The following is a 22,309-nucleotide window of genomic DNA, read 5'->3' as shown; positions in this document are numbered from 1 at the left end:
AATCATCCCCAGAGAAACCTCTTCCCAAAATCTAAAGGAAAACCCAGGCTATAGGACTTCTTTTTAGGAGAGACAAGACACCGCAGAGCTTTGCAATCTCTGGCCTAGGATGCCTCCACTCTGCTTCATCTGCAAGGCAACAGCACTGCAAGAACACAGTCTAATCCAGTAAGCCTAACCCAGCAACTAGCAGTGGCAGTGAAATTGAGAGCCCTGTTTTGATGTGGTGGATATACCTCAGCACTTTGCAGGCTGCTGCCTGTAGCAGGAGAAGTAGCTTTGGCCTGCAGGGCAGCAAGGGAAGCTCATTTTGGTAGCGAAGCCTGTTACTACCTCCACTCCATTCCCCTACATGCTACAGCCCTCCTCTGTCACCAAGGAGGGCAAAGACAGACAAATCTGGACAAAGGTGCAAAGTTTAACATACTATGTACTGCTACTAACCTGGATATAAGAGCCACGGATCCACTGGATGACATGCCAGTGACAGAGAAAGCATCCGAGTCACCTGCAGACAGGGACAGAGTCAAGTTTTATCTCCACAGGGAGTGAATGCATAGTTATGAGGGGAAAAGACAAAATAAATGCTCCAGGGGACAGACCCTTCCCACCTGTCCTGAATCCCTGGATCCTGGGTTTTGCTTTCTAATTGGTGACATAAAAGGCAAGGCAGGGGGTGGATCTGACAGCCCTGCACAGAGAGGTGATGTCTAAGTTTTGGAGTAGGACAGTGGTGAACCCTAGCCTGCTCCCCAGAGGAACGCATGCAGTTCCTCCTTGCTGCTACACTGCTTTTGGCTTCAGCACAATCTCTAGGTCATCCTGAAATGACAACATGAATGTAAGACAGGAGAGAGCTGTGCTCATCCCCAGCTCCCAGACAGCCCTCACACTCCCCACCTCAAGGCATGGAGCACAGCCTCGCCACGGAACCAGCACTTACTGTCCTCGTCTACCTCCTGACTGCTGCTCTCATCCAGGCCATCAGGAAGTTCTTCCTCTGCTTCATCCTGGGGCTGGCTCAGCTCCAGGGGTGACTGCTCAGAAGGGACACTGGGACAAAGGACATTACATCAGAAGGAGTGGCACATGTTTTCAAGGGCCAAAAGACCCAGAAGCCCACCAGGCAGTATGAGATAACGTGGATGGCAATGATATCACTGCCCTCCCCGGTGCTGATATACAAGCACTAATCACAGGCTAGCAAGATAGAGAGGTCCCAGAGGAGCCAGAAAGAGGCAGAAGGACACCATCTCCCAGCAGGAGTGCACAAGCTCTGTGTCTTTGCTCCCTCCCTGTCCTGCATCAGTTTCGCATACCTTTAGGAACCCATGTCTCTGCCCAGGAAAGACTTGCTGGACCCGGCTCAACAGCAGGCTTCACCCAACATACACGCAGAGCTTGCCACAGCAGGTAGGGCCCTGTGACCGTGTCAGGAGTGAGCTAGAAATGCCACACAGCAATTCTATACTGTGGCTGAAGGAGAAGGGGGAGGGGCTCAGAGCCACCTGTGTCAAGCTAGGGTAGGAGGAAAGCTCCCCCTGCACCATAGAATCATAAAATAGTTACAGTTGGAAAGCACCTTAAGATCATCAAGTTCCAACCCCCCTGCCATGGGCAGGGACACCTCACACTAAACCATGTCACCCAAGGCTTCGTCCAACCTGGCCTTGAGCACGGCCAGGGATGGAGCATTCACAACCTCCCTGGGCAACCCATTCCAGTGCCTCACCACCCTTACAGTAAAGAACTTGTTCCTTATATTCAATCTAAACTTCCCATTTAAGTTTTAACCTGTTACCCCTTGTCCTATCACTACAGTCCCTAATGAATATTCCACCTCCAGCACCCCATAGGCCCCCTTCAGATACTGGAAGGCTGCTATGAGGTCTCCATGCAGCCTTCTGTTTTCCAGGCTGAGCAGCCCCAACTTTCTCAGCCTATCTGCTGCAGCTGGGTTTTGCTCAGGAATGCAGCCCATGGATATCCTTATTGCCACCCCCATAGCGGCCACAGTGCATCCTCTCCCAGCACACACAGATGTAACAGCCAGCCCAGCCCATACTGCCACCTGGCCCTACTCACTCGAGCCTTCCTGGGAGCACAGTGTGGGCCCATTTCTCCTCATTCTCCAGTTGGATTGTGGACACTCGAGTTGCCACTTCAGCGACAGCCGCAACATGCAGAGGATCTGCTCTCACCGCCCTGTCCACAGGGCATGAGCTCGGTGTGCTCACACACTGGCAGTCAGCACCGTGCTCAGGAGAGGCAGCATGCAAAGCCAAGGGATGGACACTGATATGCTTAGTGCAGCCAGCAGCAGCATCGGTGCCTGCAAGGCTCGAGTTACTGTTAAGGCAATGGCTACCCGGCTCCAAGTTGCAAGGAGCGATGGCTTCTTTTGCGGTGAGCTGTGCTATGATGTTCTGCCTGCACTTGCTGTTCCAGTTGGACAGGCTGCCCACGTTCGTAAGGGCAGAGCTTTGGGCTCTGTGTGCAAAGCCATTGTGTGTGGCAGTCTGTATGGCCAGCTGCTGCACAGCCTCGCTGATGCAGATCTCTGGCTCCTTTTCTTCTAAGCTGTGCGTTCTCCTCTCAGCATCTTCCCGCAAACACTGGTCCTTTCTGAGGGTTGCACTGCTAGGCACAACAGTCACAGAGGGGACTGCAGTTTGCTCCAATGCATGGTTGCTGCTTTTAACTGCTCTGTTAACCAGGGTACTGGCAGAGCTGTCTCCATGCCTAGAGTGGGACCATGAGGTGGTGGGGATGCTGTGGTTGTTTTTCACCTTCTTGATCTCCAGTGACTGAGGGAAAGGCACTTTAGCACTGCTTGGCCATAGGAAGGAGTTGTTATTGAGCACTGGTCTACAGAAGTTGGAAGACTGCTGACCTGAGCTCAGGGCAGGGCCTTTGACCCCAGTCTCAGAGCACTCCTCTGTCAGTGCAGGTTGAAGGCAGGGTTCTGTCAGTAAGGAAGACATCACCCTCCCTGTGGTAGAGCCAGTGTCCAGAGGGCTTTGGAAAGGAAGCCCATGGGGCTTGGGTCTGAGGCAGGAGCGTTGGTAGAACAGAGCGCTCCTGCCTTGGTCCAGGCAGGGTTGGGCTGAGGACGGGCTCAGGAGGGCATCTTCACTGGGGCATGTGTGGCATAGTGATGGTGAGCACAAGAAGCAGGACTGCTGCAGACGGATCCCTGAGGGCAGCAGGCTGTGGAAAGCACTCACATGTGTCGTCTCTAAATTCCAGATGGGTTTTGCCTGCTGCCAAGTGAGGTGTTGCTCAGCTCTCCCTGCTGGAAGGGTGCCAGACTCAACCCAGACACTCTTCTGTTTGGTGCCTGGACTAGTGCGTTCGGGTCCTGCAGAGGCCATATAGAGCCACAGCATATAGGCACAAGTGAGTCAGTCATCTACAGCAGCATCCTTGCTGGCCTGAAACAAAACAGCATGAAAGGCACTGTTACCCCAGCAGGGCAAAGCACCTGGCCCAGTGCCCAGGCAGGGAGCAGCATGAGCTGCTCTCCCTACAGGATGAAAAACCACAACTCCATCTGCTGAGCTCCCTGAGAGTCTCCTGGGACCAAGACAAAGGAAGAGCTGGCATCTCAGAAGAAACCAGAGGACACAAAGAACAACTTAGAGAGGGCCCTGGGAAAAGTGCTGTGCACAAGGAAAGTTTGTACCCTGCAAATGCGCAGGGGTGTGTGGCTGCCAGCCAGGGCCACATGCAGCAGCCCCAGCACAGCAGCTCTGGCTGCAAAGAGAGGGAGACCACCTGCCTTGGACATGGCACGGCTGCCTGAACTCACTCCCACAGATCTGTGTCTCCAAACTGCACCATGTGCTCCACCACCAGTCCTCCCAACCCAAAACATCCACTTCTTTTTCTTCCCCCCCCACTCCTTAAAGCTTCAGCTCCCAAGGTCACACAACTAGGTGAGAACCTCAGCCCTTGCTTTTAAAAGGAATGCTTTTCTCACTTTCATAACCCCATAGAAAAGCTCAGCGAGGACTGAGGACATCCTAAAGAGCACAGGACTGATAAAGCAGCAAGGAGCAAATGCAGGGCTGTTCTAATATCAGCAGTTGGGGTTGCAGCAGATTGGCAGTACCACACACACATGTTCCTACCCATTGCAGTCCTGCAGAAAAGACTTTCAAGGAGCAACTGGCAGACCACTGAGCTGCAGACAGGTGACCTGAATCCTCCTAAAATGAACTACTGCACCATACCTGCAAGATCCTCTTGCCTGAGGGGAAGGGAAAGAGAAAAGAAACCATGTGCCAGGTATTTGTCTTGCTTTAACACATGCCTGGAGGGCCCCTGGATGCAGGCGTGATAGGAATTTGTAGGCTGCCTGGCTTGCTCTTCCACCTTCCAGCTCTCACAAGCTTGCATATTTAAAAGTAAAAAAAAAAAAAAAGGCATAAAAAGGAGGGTAAGGACAGCATCAACCATCACCTCTCAGTTTTCTTGCAATACATGCTCCTTTCTCACCTGAAAAACCACCTTGCCGCAGCAGCAATATATACTGCAGCATAGCTAAGAGACCCTGGGATTCCTCTGTAGCATCACACTTGCTCACACTACCAAAGGGCTGGGTCAGGCTGACCTACACCCTCCAGACCTTCTCAATCTGTGAATTACACTCCAGTCTCTAGTGCAAGCAGCACCCCAAAGGGAGGCTGTACAAGGTGGGAATGTCCCACACAGGATCCCAGAGGAGCTATATGCCTCCAAGGAGCATTGCTGCCCTGCCAAGCTCTGCAAGAAAGCATGGAAGGGGTAAGGTCTGCTCCGTACTCATGGCTGCACTGCTCATTAGTGCTGAGACATTCATATTGAGAGCTCCTGATGAGGACGGGGTGGCTGCATCCTTCTGCGAGCTGCAGCCAAGCGGGACTCAGAGCCGCGGGGCAGGGAATCCCACATGCCGTACACAACGGAGCTGTACCGCACTATCGGATCGCTACCCTATCTGAGCCCGGCAGCAAACCCAGTCTGACATTCAGAGGGATTAGCAGAGAGCAAAGAAGCTGCGGCCCACGTGCCGCCACCCGCCCGGCTCAAATTTCCCTCAGTAAACAAGTGAGTGGCTTCCGCCACCAGCCCCCCCGGAAGCACCCAGGTCCCCAGGTGAGTTCGGAACACAGAGCACCCCCAGCACACCAGCGAACGTAGGTGTGAAAAAGGGAAACAAGAACAGGAAGGGAATGAAATGTCCCCATGTCCCTTTGAGACAGGGGACTGTCACTGCAACATCACCACACATGCTGCCAGCTTGGCCATCGTCCGTGTTCTCACCCGGCTGTGAATGACCTTGCAGAACCAGGCTGCAGTGAAAGCCACCTGTGCCTCATCTCCTCCCGGCTTTACAGCTATCAGTGGATCATCCTGCTATAAAAATAAGTGATTTGGCCTAATGAAGCCGTTACAAGGGACATGAATCCTACAGCCAGCTTAGACACAGGCATGAGTATGTCAGCAGCAGCTCTGAGTGACCCTGCCCCGGAGTGACAACAGCAGCAGAGATGTGACCAGCACAAGCAGGGGCTTACTGCCAACAGGCCTGCAGGGAGAATACGCTGAGCCCTTCTCTGGAGTTCTGTCTGGCGCGGGGCAGGGGTGCCCTGGAAGCAGCAGCTGTAGAAGGAAGTGGCAAGGCCTTTTGTACAGCTTCCAGGCAACTTCTGGCCAAGGGCTAGTAACTACTGCTGTTTCCCTGTAGGGATGCAGAAGCTCAAAGCTGGGGGCAGGAAGGATGAAAGGAAGAACCTGACCCTGCACTGGGCAAGCCACGATGCATCCAGACTGGCAATACCACTTCATGCTGCCTGTTCTTCCCCTTGTCCACACTCCTGTCCCACCTCCGGTGTGCCAGCACAGCCACCTCTCATGTCTGCCTGCAACCTGGGTCCTGTTCTTGCTGCAAGGACAATTCCGCAAAGCAGCTGCTGAACATCCAGGAGAATCAGCAAAGATGAAGGCACTTTTCACGGGCTGGGCTGTGGACACAACAGGACAGCAGCTGCCACGTCCTCATGGCTCTGGGCATGAACCACAGTAAATCCCGGCTGGTTACCAGTGAGGGAAGTTCCCCCTTTACGTGAAACCTCGGTTAGTTTTGGGGTGGAAGGAGGTCACAGCTTGATGCAATCCCTAGCTCTGCCAACCTAACCCTGCGGCAAAGGAGTAGGAGTCCTTTCTGCTACTCGCAACAGCAATAAGACTACACTTGGAAATTTCATTGTAGAAACATGAGCTGGGGAAAAAGCCCAGGGCAGGCTGTCCGGGCTGAAAGTCAAACTCAAACGTCATTACTAGTAATTAATGGATTTTGGCTTGGACTTATTGACACACAAGATAGAGGCCAAAGCTGTCACTGCTGGTGTGACTATACAGCTGCACTCACAATTATTTCTTTAGCACCTTTAAGTACTGCTCACAGACTTCGGGACGTCAGCTGGAGCACTGCCACTGCCTTTACGAATGTCACCTCAGAGGCATGCAGCGGCCGCCTCCTGCACAGCCTGTGGGCACCCCCACCAGGCGTCAGTGGAAGGTCCCTTCTCACAGCCCCAGCCTCCCTCAGTGTACGCTCTCTAAGGGCAGCATGGCAGCTCCTCGCAGCCCCGCCTCTAGCGGGAAAGGACGAGTCTGTAAGAGCCAGGTGTGCACAACATACCTCTGTCACCTGAGTTGAGCTGGGGAGGTTATTTTAAACACAGCTGCGGTGACACGCTTAAAATAACAAAAGCTTACAAATGTATGAGCTGCAGGCTGACCTGATAATGTGCTCTCAGCTTCAGGCAACCCAAAGTCACAAGTGGGGGTTGGCAGACTGTGATTTGCTATTGTTTTCTGTGCCATTGCAAGGTGAAATTTCTGTTCCTTGTCATTACAAAGGGTAACATCTTTTTGAAATAAGACCCGAGTTCACACCGTTCCTCACCTGCAGCTCTGGGGCTTTTGATTAAAGCTTAAACAACCGAGTTAATGATGCAAAATAAACAGGGTTTAAAACCAATATCCATTTTAAAATAAGGGTTTGTAACCCTTCAGAAAAATGTAAAACGTCCAACAAGATCAACCGCAGTGATGTAAAACCAACTGACCTGGAGTGCCTAAAGCTGCTCTTACACCTGGTACCCAGGTACAGACTCCTGAGTTTCAACAGCACGGAAACACTTCTCACCTATGTCAGCTCCTGGAAACAAGTGGCCTCCAGTGCAGTCACACACAAAGCAGCACCTGAGGCCACCCACAAGTTCAAGCTGAAGAACAGAGGGTCCTGCTGGCCAGAAGCCCACGAGGACAAGAAAGCTCAGAGACAGCACAGCTACCACAGGACCACTGGCAACCCACAGGCCAACAGCCTGGTGTGGTGCTTGGCCACACAGCCAAGCATTGGTGCTCCCTCCCAGCTCCAGTATTGTCCTGCAGAACCACATTTGGAGTACAACAGGGCATAGGATGATGACTGATTTCTCTCCTAATCAAGACACCAAGTTTTTACTTGGCTACTCAGGCCACAAAAAAGATACCACTGAGAAACCACCCACCATGGGGATGTGTCAGCAAATTCCACCTGCATCATGGGATTATGTTTGTGCCTGGCATTTGCACTGGTGCAGGGCCAGTCATTTCAGTTCAACAAGCTGCAGTGCTTGACCTCCCCATCACACTGAACAGAGAGGGCATGAGAAGCGCATAGCTGCCCAAAACAATGCTTTAACTAAGTGGAGGCTGCCCTGCAATGAAGTGGAGCAGCTGTAGCAAAGGGGAGGGAGGGAGGTGAGACCTTGCAGGCAGCAGGGTGTCGAACTAAACCACTGGAGGTCTAAAGCACCTTCCTACTTCCTCAGTTGAGCTTCCTAGTGGGAGAATTATGCAATGCACCCTGGGGAGCACCTACCCACCAGCGCAGGAGCTGAAAGGAGGGCAGTGCAGCGCCCTCTGGTTTTAGGCAGCCTGGCCACACCTTCAGCCTTTGACAGGAAAAATAAAGGTGGAAGGCTCGAGGCGAGTGCAACATCGACTGTCAACACACAGTGAGGAGGCAAGAACTGCCCACTTAGTTCAAAACACATAAAACACACAGTCCATCCTCTTTTCTGAATAGTTTTCTGAAACATATCTGGAAGAAAAACCTCCTATGCCTGTCCTTTAGTACATGATGAGGACCCTTCCATACCTTGGCTGGGGTGGGAAAGAGTCTTCTGAAGGCACTGCAACCACCTCACATCATAGAGCAGTCTCTTGGAGTTCAAGAGTGGAGCAAAAACAAACTCAAGTTGGGAAGAAGCCGCCAAATACTCCCAGACTTGCTGCACAGGAAGAACTCAGGAAATGCCAAGGAATGGCACCCAGTCAAGCCCATATGGCAGCCAAAGCCCTCAACCTATGTTGGTGACATATCTCCACGTGTCATTATCTGGGGACAGTGGCATTTGGCTCCACCAGTGTCCTCCTTGCAATGCGATACCTGCTATGCTGAAAAGGGCCCTGGGCATGACTGAAGAGATGGAGGGAATGATTTGTCATCCACAAAGTTTGCCTAATACAAGCTTAAGGACTGCAGCAAGAGAGCAATACAAGGACAAATAAGCACCACTATCTGTTGGGTACAACCACTAAGAGTCAAGGAAAAATTATGAGATAAAACTGTAATCAGGCCAACAATTGCTGATAGTTCCTCCAAATTGCCCAGGAGTCCCCAGACATCACATGCCTGCTCAGTGAGGGGCACATGGCAATGAGAAAGAGGAATCACATTTCAGGGAGTCATGTAGGGAGGGTTTTGATGTGGCACTGTGGGCCTGAAGTCTGTGTCCTACAGGATCCCCACAACCTGGCCCAGCAGGGAGACAGAAGGCTGGCACAGCACCACAGGGCTCCACTCCTGTACTACTCATTCCCAGACCAGACCCTGGAGACACTCAGGAAACACTCCAGGCTTGTCTCAACTCTTCCAGCAGCTTTGCCATTCCCCTTTTGGAGCCATCAGCTCCTTTCTACAACACCTAAGCAGCCAAGCCAGGGCTCTGCTGGAAGAATTAGCAGACAGGCTGCCCCAGCACCCACTCAGGTCCAATCCAACTCAGCTCCATCCTCGCTGCTGCCCCAAGGGAAAGGTTCGCTAAGTCGGTGGCTCACAGAGGACTCAGGTCTTCCTCCTTCCTGCTCTCACCCGGGAAACACGCTGCTTCTCATTTCTTCAGGTGAAAGTCTTTTGAGGCCAAAGGCAATACCGAGACGCTCCGTCCTGCCCCAAGAGCGCTGGCCAGGCCGCCGGTCCCCGGCCCATCGCGCTGCAGAGCATCTCCGGGCAGCTCCCCAGCCCCACAGGGCCCAGCCCGGCGCACCCCGAGGGAACACAGGGTAAGGCCACGGCGAACCCCCGCGGAAGACCTGGGGCTAGGCAAGGTACCGCCCCGGGGCCTGGGCACGGAGGGGCCACACCGAGGCGGGGCTGGGGAGGCAGCGGCGGGGACCCGAGGGCACAGGCGCCGGTGGGGACGCTGTGGAAGACAGGCCAGGGAGCACGCACACCGCGGCGGGGAGGGGGGAAGAGCCCCCCCTCCCTGGAGGGCTGACACACACAGGCCCGCCCAACCCTCCCGTACTCACCGCCCGCCCGGCGCCCCCGACCCCGCCGCTCCCCGCACGGCCGCCGTTACCATAGGGATCCGGGGCGGCGCCGCCACGTGACTACACCTCCCGGCAACCACCGCGGGAGCCGCGCTAGCGGGCCGCACCTCATGGTGCACGGCGCCCCCTAGCAGCGCGGCGGAGAGCGAGCCTGGGCTCCGGTGCCCGCCACAGTGGGAAGAGCCCGCGATAGAAGAGCACAGCTCCGGTGGTCGGACACGGCCCGGGAGGCCTCTTAGAAAGAGGCGGTTTGTTGACGTCTACAGGCACTTTTTCAGGAGGGGCTTCCCACGGAGAGGGCCCCGGTAAAGTTGGCCGGGTGGGACAGCCCCACAAAATGGCACCCACGGGCGGTCGGGACTGGAGCCCGAGGAGAAGGAAGGAAGAAGCGTTTGTCCCGTCCCGTCCCACCGAAGGCAGCGCCAGGCTGAGCCCAGGTGCCAGCCCTCACCGCGAGTGCGGGACTGCTGCCCTTCCGGGATCGAGGGGTCCAGAGGGGCGGTGCGCAGCGGCCAAGAGGCAGAGGAGCTTCTTGCAGTGCCGGGCGGAAGGCAGCCGGAGGCAGCCACCAGCAGCGAGCTGCAAGTTGCCGCTGGCCAGCGCGGCCAGCTTCTCACGGGCTCCCAGGGACAGCAGCACCTGCGGAGCAAAGAGAGGGACAGTCACCCACCAGCCGGGACCCTTGTCCCTGCAGCACCGGGGTCCCCATACGGTACCTGCTGGGTCCCGGGGTGCTGGCTGAGGGTCCGCAGTGCAGCCAGGGCTCCCTCCCGCACGCTGTCCCGGGGGTCCCGGCAGGCCACCTCCAGCAGGATGCGTGGGGCCTGACTCTCCAGCAGCAGCTGCCCCAGCTCTTCCCAGTGCTGGCCCAGGTTACCCAGGGCTGAGGCCGCGTTGCAGCATGTCCTAGCCTGCACGTCACTCAGCAGCCGCATCAGCCAGGGCACGGCTTGGCCCAGGGCCCCGGCTGGGCAGCACGGGTGGTAAGCAGCATTGCCCATTGCAAAGCTGGCCTCCCTGCGCACACTATCCTCTGGGTCGGCCAGGCACCCTAACAGGCTCTCCAGCAAACCAGGGTGGCTCTGCAGCATCTGGGAAAAGCCATGGCTGTGTCGGAGCAGGTTGCCCAGCAGGTTGCAGGTTTTGGCCCGTATTAGGTGGTGCTGGTGGCAAAGCAGGTGTGTCAGTGGCTGGTCAGCCACATCCAAGCCCCTTAGAATCCTCTGGAGAAAGGGCAGGTGCTCTGGGTAGGCCCGGGCCACATGGGTCAAGAGAGACAGGAGCTCAGTTGTGAGTGTGAGGCTGTCTGAAAACAAGACAGACGTCAAGAAGGCAGCGACGTGCTCTGAAGCAGCAGCTTCCCTCACCAGTTGGTCTATGACCTCCTCATCAGACACAACAAGGTGGCACAAGAGGCTCATGGGAAGCTCAGTGTATGAGAAAGGCAGATGGCAAGAGCAGACCTAAGGAGAAAGGAGAGACAGCAGTGCTGAGTGCAGTGTCCTCATATGTGGGCCAAGTCCAGCACCCACTGAAGGCGGCCAGCAGATAAGCAGAGCTCAGCTGCTGGGCAAGCTGCTCTGAGGGCTGCGTGGCATCTGTGTGACATCTCTGTGTGCACAGGAACTGCCAGCATGGTGTGAAATGGTGCCACACATCAGGGGCTGCAGTGTGGAGAGGCGGCTCCGCAGTGTGTGTGAGGGAAGAGAAACGCAGGGCCAGGAGGGTACCTGCAGCAGCTGGGCTGGGATCTGAGAGTCTCTCACAGCCTCTGTGACCAGTGCTAAGGCGTCTCCATCCACTTCCAGGGCAAAAGGGCAACAGAGGAGCTGGCAGGCCTTGATCACCACAGCTGGGACAAGCTCAGGGTCCCCATCCTCCCCTGCTTGCCTGAATGTGTTAGAGAGAGAGGGCTTAATACACAGGTGAATGGAAAAACACCAGGGCAAGAGCCAGAGAGCATTCCCCATGCCAGGCACTAAAGAGAGACTGCAGCTAATCTGTGCCCTGCAAGTTCCAGGTCAGGAATCTCTCCACCCTCTGCATGCTTGTGTCTAAGCCCTGTTCTGCGGCTGAGCTCTGCCCACTCCAGCCCTCCCTGCAACTCACGTCTGTGCCAGGCATGCAAGGAAGCCAGGGGACAGCAGCCTCTTCAGTGTCACCATGAGGACACCATGGGATGGGGTGAGCTGCATCAGGCACCAATGGGACTCACGAGTGAAGACAAAGAGGGCCAGGCTAAGGAAGAGCAGGGTGCCTGCAGGGGAAACAGCACAACAGAGGGGCAAAACCAGAGAAGGCTGAAAAGTCTCCTTTTTTCTGTCTGCCTGTACTTCCTCAAGGCTGCTTCAGGGGTGCTTCAATGCTTCCCTGCCAAAAAACAGACCAGTCTCCATCCACAATGATCACACCTGCCAGGATGAACATTCCCTGCAGCACAGTATTTCTTGTTCCCCCACAGCCAGCTCAGCTGAACCACTGCCGACTGGGCACAACACAGGCCTGAGCAGTCCTCTCTCCCCAGAGGATAACAGCAATCCTCAGGAAAAGTCCCCTAAGCCCTCTGGTCTTAGGGATCAGATGTGGATGGGGAGACAGGGGCAAGTCTGAGGGCAGGATGTGAAGCAGGGTCCAGGGCAGAAGCCCTGCTGTCCCACAGCTCTTACCTTGAGGGGAGAGGAGGTTCCAGTCTGGCTCTGCAGTGGGGTCACCTGCCCCTATGGACTCTCTCTCCAGTGCTGCCCGGTTGCTGCCCGCACAAAGCACCACAGCAACACATTGCCACACCACAGTCCACAGCTCTGAGGCAGCAAAGCCCTGCTCCATGGCCATGTCCTCCTAGAGGTGGGAAGGCAGATGTCAGAGGGCTTTACAGTCCTCATGGCTCCCCAGGGTTCTGGTCCCTGGCTCTGCCAGCCTCATGTTCCTGGGAAGGTCAAGCCTGGACAGACACAGCCCAGGGGAGGTGAGGGGGCAGGCAGCTGGCCGCCCTCCTGCGCTTGCTGATGGTGCCAGTCCCAGGGCATTCCTACCCTCTCCCACTCCAGTGTGCCCATGAATCACCTCTTTCTGCCTGCCACTCTCCCACCAGCACTTCAGAACTCCACAGCTAACCCAGGGACATTAGGCAACTTTCTTGGGGTTACTCAGCTCAGCCAAAGCTGCCCAGTTCCCTGGTTTGCCTCAGCCTCCATTACAGATCCACATTCAGGCCTTTTTGCCACCACACCTTTTAGCAGAGACCAGGCAAAGGGAGATTTAGCAGCTGGTACCTGGGCAAGGAGCTTCAGTAGGAGGAAAAAGAGCCCATCATAGAGACCAGCAGCCATTGGTGGGGGGAGCTGCAGCTGTAAGAGAGAGCAGGAGCAAGCTACAGCTAGCTGCTAGGTCTGAGGGCAGCAGCATCATACATGCACCCTTGTGAGTCTGTCTTTGTCCCCCCACTTCCACAGGAGGGTGACAGCACGGCTCCCCCGCTCCTCTGTCACTATCCCATACCTCAGCAGGTGCTGTCAGTGCATTTGTCACCACCAGTAGGATCTCTTTTCCTCTGAGCTCCAAGGCAACCCCATGCTGACTGAGCTGTGCCAGGAGGAATGCTGCAGCCCCCTGTGGGACAGGGATTGCTCAGCACCCTTGGGACTTTCCCATCTGCTCACTCAGGTGCTGACTTTTTATCCCTCAGCCCCATCCAACCCTGAGTGAAAGCAACAGCAAGACCGAAATGCGACGTAGGGCTCTGAAGGACTCTAGGGGACTGCTCTGGCAGGGTGGCCAGACTCACCACAAGGGAGACGACAGGAGAGTGGGTGATGTGATCCACAGCCAGGGTAACCATCTCCTCAAGCCTGAAACACAGGGACCAGGAGAGAAGCCCTGTGTCCCCACACCTTCACATCCCACAGAGCAGCAGCATCCAAATACCCCCAAGGCTGGAAAGCAGCCACCTTGCAGGAGTGAGCCCTGATTCACAGCACCTTCTTCCACACTGGGGCCTCACCACTTCCCCAGCACCCACCCACACTGCTGGTGTGTCCAGATCACAGGGATCAGTGGGAGCAGAAGCCCAGCTCTGGGCAGGGAGTGGGACAGAGGACTGTTCAGGGCAGGGCACATTCCTCTCCCACCCATGAGTGAAAGTGTGTGCTTACCTGGGAGGGGAGACCTGGAGCTGCAGGGTGAGCAGGGCCAGCAGGTGTAGAGAGGCCTCACAGGCTGCCCCCCGGGCCACCTCTGCCATGGGGACCTGCCAAGGGAGCAGGAGTCACAGAGGGACAGCAAGGCTGCAAGGGGAGGAGGGTATGTTTCCAGACCTTGGAGGAGAACTGCACTTTGCAGACTAGGCTCCTCCAAACTCTTCTCCCCACACATTCCCCAGCTGGTCTGAGCAGTGCTCAAAGGAATGAGTCCTGCTTGCCCACACTCCTGCCCTGCTACTGGCACTGTGGTCAGTCCTACCTCGCCCTTTGAGAGCTGCATGAGGGAACGCCACAGTCGTTGGCTTCTGCCCAGGTGCTGGCACAGGCTCAGGCTGACATGGCAGCCAGCATAGAGGATCTGCAAGGCAGAGGGGCAAGACGCATATCAACCCCTGGGGACAGGGCCCATCCCAGTCACACCCCATGGCTACCATGGGTTCATTTACTCAACAACTGACACCAGGGAGATGGGGGTCATTGGGGGCTGAGCCCACAGTTCCCTCTTCGCCATGCTCCTAAGCCCAGTCCAAAGGTCCAGGACCTCTGGGCACAGCCAAACAAATGGACAGGGCCTTTACCTTCAGCACATTCAAGGAGCAGCTTGGGTGCTCCAGTCTCCCCAGCAGTCTCCCAAGCTGTCGGCTCTCTTCCTTCATAAGCTTTTCAGCTACCTGCTGAGCAACCTGCAGAAATCAGCCTGGTTTGCACCCTGGGCATCTGAAGCACTGCACAAACTTTAAGGAGTTTAATGCTAGCAACAAGTTAATAAAAGAAGGCATCTGCTTCCTGCATGTTGTGTGCATTCACAGAGATGCCTATCTGCCATAACCCAGCTCGGCTTTGATGTACAGGTGCAGAGATGCACCAGGTAAGATTCCTCCTCTGCTCCCCTCTCCATTAACTCAGAGTTGAGTTAAAGGATCAAATGTAAATCTGTAGTTTCCTTTTCCCCCTCTCACTGTCCCATTCAATTTCAGACTTCCTGCAGTTCATATCACTGTCATTTAAGAACTCTCCATGTTTTCTCTGCATTGCCTAGTTCTTTAAGTAGCCCATCCCACAGTTCAGATTGTAGGTGTGAGTCTCTTCATTGATTTAGGAATCCTTAGACTCCTAAAGCTCTGCTATTGGCTGGGGAGGAGCATCCTGCAAATGCCAGCCCTGCAGCCACCAAAGCCAGAGGATCACAGCTCTCCACTCTAACACAGAAAAAGAGCTTCTCCGGGAAAGGGCTGCTGCCCCTGTGGGGACCACACCTCCTCACCCTGCAAAGAAAATTGGCCTGACCTGCTGCTTGGCTTCCCGACAGCTGTTCCTCTCCAATGGAATGCTGCAGGCAGCAGCCAGTGCAGCCATGAAGAGGTCTGCCAGATGTGGGCTCTGATCATCGGCTGACTTGGCCTCCATTGCTGAACCTGCACAGGGACAGAGTGCAAGGTGAGGGATGCAGGATGAGTTTGGAGAACAAGAGAGGAGAAGTCAGGCTTGTGGCATGAGGGGGATGAGATCTGGGATTGAGGGAGAGCAGAAGAGAGACCTGGTTAGCAGCAGTTCATCCATCTCCTTTGGCCAACAGCACTGCAATAGCAGTCAGTGCTCTGAGGAAGCCCAAGGACAGGAAGGAGAATGTGGGGTGTTGCTGTCACTGCTACCTCGCAGAGCAAGCTGCTCTGGGATGGATCCCTGAAGGAGTCTGTTCAGCAGGGGCTGATGATCTTCTCGCAGGCTGGCATAAAAGCAGGCAGCGACAGAGTGGTATGTCGCATCCAGGCTCTCACAGAGCAGGGTGAAGCACTGGGGGAGACACAGGGGTTGCCATCACTGCAAACTGAGGGTGGGAGGAGAGAGAAGGACAGTGGGGGAGGAGGCTGTGGGGGAACAGCAGAGATGGGAGAAAGACTCGTGCTGGAGCTTCATGGACCACTAAGTGTCCTCTCCAGCCACTGTGTGGAAGCCACATGCATATGCAAGCTGGATGAAAGGGGTACACAAGGAGGAACAGAGCCAGGGAATCTGCCCTCTCAGAGACCTCCTTTATGTATATGATCCCAAAAAGAAACCCTAGTGGGCAAGACAGTCTGCCCTGACAAAGAATGCACCAGACCCCACTGCTGGGAGCAGAGCCCTCAGCCTGCAGCTCCCCTTCCACGCACACCCCAAGCCCCACAGCTTCTGTCTCTGTGGGAGGTGTCAGGAGAAGGGAGACAGTGGCATGCTTACCAGGAGGCTTTGCTGGCAGAGTCTCATCTCGCTGTCAGCTGGGTCAGCCAGCAGCTCTGGCAGCAGGGATAGGAAGCAGGCAGCACTCTCCTGGAAGGCTTGCAGGCTGGGGGAGGCATCCAGGGCAGAGGAGAGCACAGAAACATGGCCCTGGCTGTTAGGACAGGATCTGACCAGCCCCTATGGCCCTGGCTAATGGAGCAGGCAGCATACACTAGCACTGTGAGCTGATGTCAGTAGTCAGCACAACTGGACTCCAGTCAGCTGAGCCTTCCCCTTAATTAGCCCCAGTCAAGGAAAGCACTCCTCTGTAAGCACAGCAATACAGCATGAAGAACCTAGTGCACAGCGGTTCCCCAAGGAGACACCTCCAGCCACGGTGTATGAACACCACCCCTCCGCCTGCTGCTGGGTCCCCAGAGTGGCCACAAGAGACCTCAGAGCACAAAGGGTTGTCCCTACCTGTCCTTTTGCCCACTCTCCTCTGGACTGCATTCACTGCTGAAATACACTGTGGTCACCATGATGAGGTCTGTCAGCACTGTGATACACCAGGGCTGCTGCAGGATCCAGAAAAAAAACAGCAAGTGAGGATTGTCCTCTGGCCATCCCAACACCACCACAGCAGGATCCTTCCCTGCCAGGACCTCCCATTTCTTAAGGGTGCCTGGAAGAGGCACTGGTCCTGTGAGCCAGCTCTATCAGGGCACAAGGGCCTCCTCAGCACCCTGCAGGGCTGGAAGAAGCTCAAATTTCTCAGGAGTCCTACAGTCACCTGCTTGGTGTTACCGCTCTCTAGGATCTGCTTGGCTAGATGCAGCAGGGAGAGAGGCACATTCAGCTCTCGGCAGAAGTGGTCCAGCAGCTCAGAGTCACACCGGGTAGCCAGGAGGTTGCCTATGACACGCAGCACAGGACGGAGATGGGAGGCTCCCTCCAGCATCCCTTCCAGCACCTGGACACAGAGAAGCTCATGGTCAGTAGCGGTTTTGACTGTCAGCCATGGGCAGCCCTTCAACCCATTTAGGGAGGAGACAGCAGAGGAGCAGATGGGAAGTTAAGTGCCTCCAGCTCCTGGAGAAGCAGACGATCTTCTTGCTGGCTGGACTGAGGACTCTCCCAGTGTTCCCAACCCAATCCTGGGGAAGAAGGCAGCATCCATGTCCCCAGTCATGGATGGGCCACGCACCACTCACCTGCTGAGCACAGTCTGCCAGGCGGGCCTGGATACGGTGCCGGAAGGCTGGGTCTCTCAGGAGACTCAGTGGTATTCTCAGCTGCATGGCTGATGGCTCGGTGGTCTCGATCAGATGCTGCCACTCCTCATCACTCTCCAGCTCCTGATTACAGAGAGAGGATTGGTGCCACAGACCCTGCCTGCCTCAGGGTGTCTATACCAGCCAGGGGACTGGGCCCTGCTGTCCTCACCACAAGACATCACCTTACCTCAATCTCCAGGTCCACAGCCTCAATGCTGTGCCTGCCCTGGGCCTCTGCCCTGCCAGCCCAAGGCTGTGAACGGAAACCTGCTCCAGGAAACTCCCGGTCATAGTCTCGAGTGATGCTCTGCTCCCTAGCCAAGGAAACAGCACAGTCAGTGAATGATCCTGCCTTGCCCTCTTCCTCCTGTCCCAGCCTTAGCCCTCCCTCACCATGGGCTGGGAGGTGGCTCCTTCAGTTCCCACTCTGCCATGATGCTCTTTCCTTGTAGGACATCAGGTTTCTTCTCATCAGGGGCAGCCAGTGGGTCCCCCTGTCCAAGGGCTGCCTTCCTTGGGGCTGCTCTGGCACTATGCCCTGCACATCCTTTGCCTTGGGACTTTGTAGATGCATCACCTGCCTGCAGTTGTCCCTGAGTGACAGCACAGCAGTTTGGTCAGGGCAGGGTTACTCAGTCAGCCACGTGATTCCCCTAGAGCCCACCACCCCGAGGACCCCACATCTTGCGTTGTATGTGGCTGATACCCCAGACTGACGCAGGTACCGTCTATCTTTTTTGCCCAGGTCCCATTTCAGTAGCCCTCCTTTGCCCTGACTGTGGGACACAGCCAGGGGAATCCCATGCTTTTCTCTACCTTTTTCTGTGCCTCCTCAGCCACCTTCTGCCGGGCCTTTCTCAGGATCTTGGACTGGCCACTCCTGGGAGCCACAGAATGGGCTTGCTGCTCCTTTAGGGCCTGCAGCTCTGGAGATGGCTTAGTGGTGAAGGGATTTGAGATTCCATGCTCTTCTGTGTCATCAATCACTGGGGAGGCGAGGGGAGAACTTCAGCAGCAGCTCTCCCTTGGGACACAGGGAGAGTGATCAGCTTTGAGATTCCCCTGGGATTCTCCTGGGATCTTAAAGGACCCAGAGCAAGCCCAGCGCATGAGCTAGGGGCCAGTGCCTGAAGAAAGCTGAGAGGATTGAGGCAAAGACCAAGGCAGTAAAAATAGCAGGGCATCCTTCAAGCAGGAAGAAAAAAAAAGGACCTAGCCAGTGTGGGAAAAGAGCTGGTACTCACCAGTAACCCATCCAGCAATGAAGGGGTGAGAGAGCAGCTCTGGCCATGACAGGCGGTGGCGCGGGTCCTTCATTAGCAGTCCCTGCAGGAAGCTCTACAGCACAGCACAGCACAGGATCCATGGCACATGCTCAGCACCCACTAGTGAGCACAGTGTACCCACCAGTCTGCCCCACTAAGAGCTCAAAGCAGGGCTGTGTTCCCTGCCTGGCTCTGAGAAAGAAGTGGGGGGCTCCAGTGCTTAGGGCAGATGGAAAGACACTTCTCTTCCCAATCCAGTAAATCACTCCTCTGCTGTCAGCCCATTTCCCACCTTATGAACAGCAGGGATAAGGGTCCCCCTCCCAGGAGGCCCCTCTCTCACCCCTTGTCTATGTTTTGAAATCCCTCTTAGGATGTAAAACCTAAGAGTGACCCACCAGGGCAGCATGGGAGACCAAAGCTGCTACTGCATTAAGGGATCTCACCCCACAGGCAGGGCCTTCCCCTTACCTTGAAGACTGGGCTCATGGCCACAGGCCATTTGACAGGGTCATTGACAATGAGGCTCACGAGCTGGAAGATGCTGCTGGTGTAGAAGGGAGGAGTGCCCACAAACAGCTCATACAGGATGCAGCCCACAGACCACAGGTCCGCTGTGTGGTCGTACGGCCGCTCCTCCACCAGCTCAGGGGACATGTACAGTGGGGTGCCCTTGATGGAGGTCAGCACCATGGTGTGAATGCTCATGGCACGGGCAAACCTGCTCAGATCAAAGCACAAATGGCTGGTTCAGTCTGAAATATCCACTGCACTCCCAGGGAGATCCCTATGAGTTCACCAACACCCCTCCCCTCTGAAATCCAAAATATCCCATCCCTGCTCAACCTCTAAATATGCACAGAATCCAGGTCCCCTTCCACACTCCCCCTTCCTCCTCTACAGCACACAGGACACCCCTTGACTGCCCTAAGGCCAAGTGTCCCCCTCAAGCTGGCCCCAGCACCCACCCAAAGTCACAGAGCTTGACAACGCCGTCTTTGCCCAGGAGGATGTTCTGGGGTTTCATGTCGCGGTGCAGGATGCGGTGGGAGTGCAGGTAGTAGAGAGCAGATACCAGTTGGGCAGCTATAGTCTGGACCTGTAGGAGACATGGCAGCCTCACCCTCTTTCCCATGGTGCCACCAGCTGGCACAGACATGGGCTCCCTTATGGCCTGGCTCCCCCAGTATCCCCACTTCTACCCTTGCCCTGTTTGGAGCCAGGACCAGCCTAAGTTGTGGGGCCGCAGTTCCTTGGAGCAGACTGATGGCTGAGGCAGCAGCCTCGTGCTGTGATCCTTGGTGAGCGAACAGGGAAACTGAGGTCCCTGCTGGACCACAATGTCCCCCAGTGCAACATGGCCCCCTCCTCACCCCCTTCAGCAGCTCTGCCAGGTAAAGCCCCTGAGGCACTCCTGTCCCAGAGCAGAGATTCACTGCCTGCAGGCAAACAAATCCTGCTCTCTCCATCCTGCAGCAAACACTGTGTGGCCAACCCTGTGACAGTCACCTGGTCCTCAGGCAAAGTCCTGTCATCCTCCAGGATCTGGAAGAGCTCCCCCTCTGCGTAGTCAGTCACCACCACCACCTGGAGGGAAGAGCAGTGTGGTCAAATCAGGCACTCACCCAGCTCCATCCCCACCATGCCCTGGGGACCAGGACACAGCAGGGTAAGAAAACTGAGGGATATGCTGGAGTGTCATCATGCACAGCCTGTCAGCTTGGGCTGGGATCTGAGATGGGAGAGAGCACCCACAGCTGCACCACAGCAAGGGCCTGGCACTCAGAGGCCTTGTGGTTGTCCTTATCTCGGACAGCCAGCAGAAACCAGGGAAGAGGAAAGGACAAGACAAGCCCAGAATGGTACTTCCGATCCAGGTGGGCAGAATCATTCCCTTGAGTTTGTTTTGATTTTGCTGCCCAATTACTATATTTCATGCCCCCATGTCCCATAGCACAGTCTTCAGTCCCTTTCTTATACTCTCTCCATGAGGGTTTAAAATAGTGAAGTCAGACTTTGAAGAGACTGATGAGGTGACTGGAGAGTCACCCTCACCCTGTGATCCCAAACCCCTCTTATACCACACACCCCTGCCCAGCTCCTTTATCTCTTAGTGCACCCCACACAGCCCAGAGAGGTGCTGACTCCACATGCACCACACACTGAAAAACACTGACCAGGTCCTGGAAGGGTGTCACCAGCATCTCCCAGGAAGGACATCCCTATGGCAGCAGGGGGAAGCCCTTGTCCCCCTGCCCTCTCAAGCAAAAGCATCTGCCCAGAGTAATCCCCTTCACCTCTTTGTCAGTCTCAAAGCTGTCAAGCATCTGGATGATGTTGGGGTGATGGAGGCCTCTCATGATCTCGATCTCTCGTTGCAGGTTCTTCAGCTCCTTCTCAGACCGCCCCACCTTGGGGATGAACTTCAAGGCCACCACCTTTCAAATAGGCAAAGCTGGGATCAGACCATGCTCTTGCCCACCCTGGCAGGGGCCTCATGTCACCCAAACAGGACTCAGCATTTCCCAGCCGAACACACCAAACGAAACATTTGTTCACTGGAGCCAGGGCTCTCCCCATGCCCTTGCACATCAATGCAGGTCTCAGTACTACGCACACTGGCATTTAAAGCAAAGAAAACTAATCAGTGAGCACAATCAAAACTAGGATTGCCAGAAACATAGGACAGGACCTACAAATACTGGTGGACAGCCAGCCTGACACGAGCCAGCAGCGTGCCATGGCAGTGAGGGCCAATAGCAGCACCCTGGGCTATATCAACAGCAGGAATTGGAGGGAAGTGATTATTGCCCTTTATTTGAAACTTCTTAGACCACACTGCAGTAACATGGCCAGGAAGACATCAACAGGCTGGAGCAGTTATAGCAGAAGCCACCAGGATGGTGAGGGGATAAAGCACACAGGAGGATGACACAGAGATTACAAACTGAAACAGGGGAGCTTCATTTTGATATAAGTAAAATCTATTCACTGTAAGTATAGCCAAGCACTGGCTGTGGGGTGTTTGTCCTTGAGGTTTCACTGAATTTAGTGCTGGCCCTGCTTTGAGCATGGAGTGGATTGAGGACTCCTGAGGTCCCCTGAACCTGGATGACTGCGCCATTAGGAGCTGGCCAGGGAGATCAGCACAAAAACGAACGAGTGCCGACTCCCGAAGGCCTGGCAGGGCCTGGAACCCACAGCCACCAGAAACCAGTCCCCAGCGCCAGCACCGGCCCTCTCCCCCGATGCCTCTCTCCTCACCTGGGCGCTGTGCTTCCGGCGCCCCTTGTACACGCGCCCAAAGGAGCCTTCGCCGATCATTTCCAGGACATGGTACTTCTCCATGGCGGGCGCCCGGACAGGGAGCCGCCGAGCTGCAGAAGCAGAGCGGCCGGTAAGGATGAGAGCTGTGCCTTCTTCCCCCTCCTCTCGCCCTCCGCCACCGGCCGCCGAGAGGCACCAACTCCAGCTGCAAGAAGCAGTGCCAGCGCAGGGCAAGCAGAGCTCCACCCCCTACGAGCCCAATCCCAAGGGCCGGGGCCTCCCCTCGCAGCGGGGCTGCACCCTGGGCGCGGTCCCAGGGCGGGTGTCCTCAGGGTTCTGTCTCGGCCGCGACTCCAACTGCAGTCCCCACGGCAGGAACAGACCCAGGCCCCGGATGGAAGCCCACGAGTGGAGCCCCCCAGGTGGACCGGACCGGACCGGACCG

General features: G+C 55.7%; 1 protein-coding gene across 4 annotated transcripts; it reads right to left on the bottom strand.

The window, feature by feature from the left end:
- Positions 1–3,254: 3,254 nt before the first annotated feature.
- Positions 3,255–22,266, bottom strand: STK36 (serine/threonine kinase 36). 4 transcript variants are annotated; one of them, XM_062626789.1, is made up of 27 exons: positions 21,862–22,266; positions 20,895–21,035; positions 20,107–20,184; positions 19,566–19,696; positions 19,069–19,318; positions 18,577–18,670; positions 18,149–18,318; positions 17,726–17,925; positions 17,520–17,646; positions 17,270–17,413; positions 16,849–17,028; positions 16,536–16,633; positions 16,074–16,179; positions 15,506–15,647; positions 15,141–15,268; positions 14,432–14,536; positions 14,113–14,211; positions 13,806–13,900; positions 13,439–13,502; positions 13,153–13,263; positions 12,927–13,001; positions 12,321–12,492; positions 11,764–11,911; positions 11,385–11,544; positions 10,371–11,117; positions 9,634–10,293; positions 3,255–3,434 (listed from the first exon to the last, which is right to left on the bottom strand). In XM_062626789.1, the coding sequence occupies exons 1-26, from the start codon at positions 21,943–21,945 to the stop codon at positions 10,102–10,104; spliced, it is 4,041 nt and encodes a 1,346-aa protein (XP_062482773.1). In that variant the 5' UTR covers positions 21,946–22,266; the 3' UTR covers positions 3,255–3,434; positions 9,634–10,101. The 4 variants fall into 4 exon arrangements, with proteins under 4 accessions (XP_062482773.1, XP_062482774.1, XP_062482775.1 ...); XM_062626790.1 differs by having other exon boundaries at positions 9,684–10,293; XM_062626791.1 differs by lacking the exon at positions 13,153–13,263.
- Positions 22,267–22,309: the final 43 nt, after the last annotated feature.

Source organism: Pezoporus occidentalis, unplaced genomic scaffold (assembly GCF_034315485.1).
Source record: "Pezoporus occidentalis ecotype Australia unplaced genomic scaffold, CSIRO_AGI_Poc_V1 ctg298, whole genome shotgun sequence".
Classification (NCBI taxonomy): Eukaryota; Metazoa; Chordata; class Aves; order Psittaciformes; family Psittacidae; genus Pezoporus; species Pezoporus occidentalis.
This window is presented reverse-complemented; position numbering and strand designations above follow the sequence as displayed.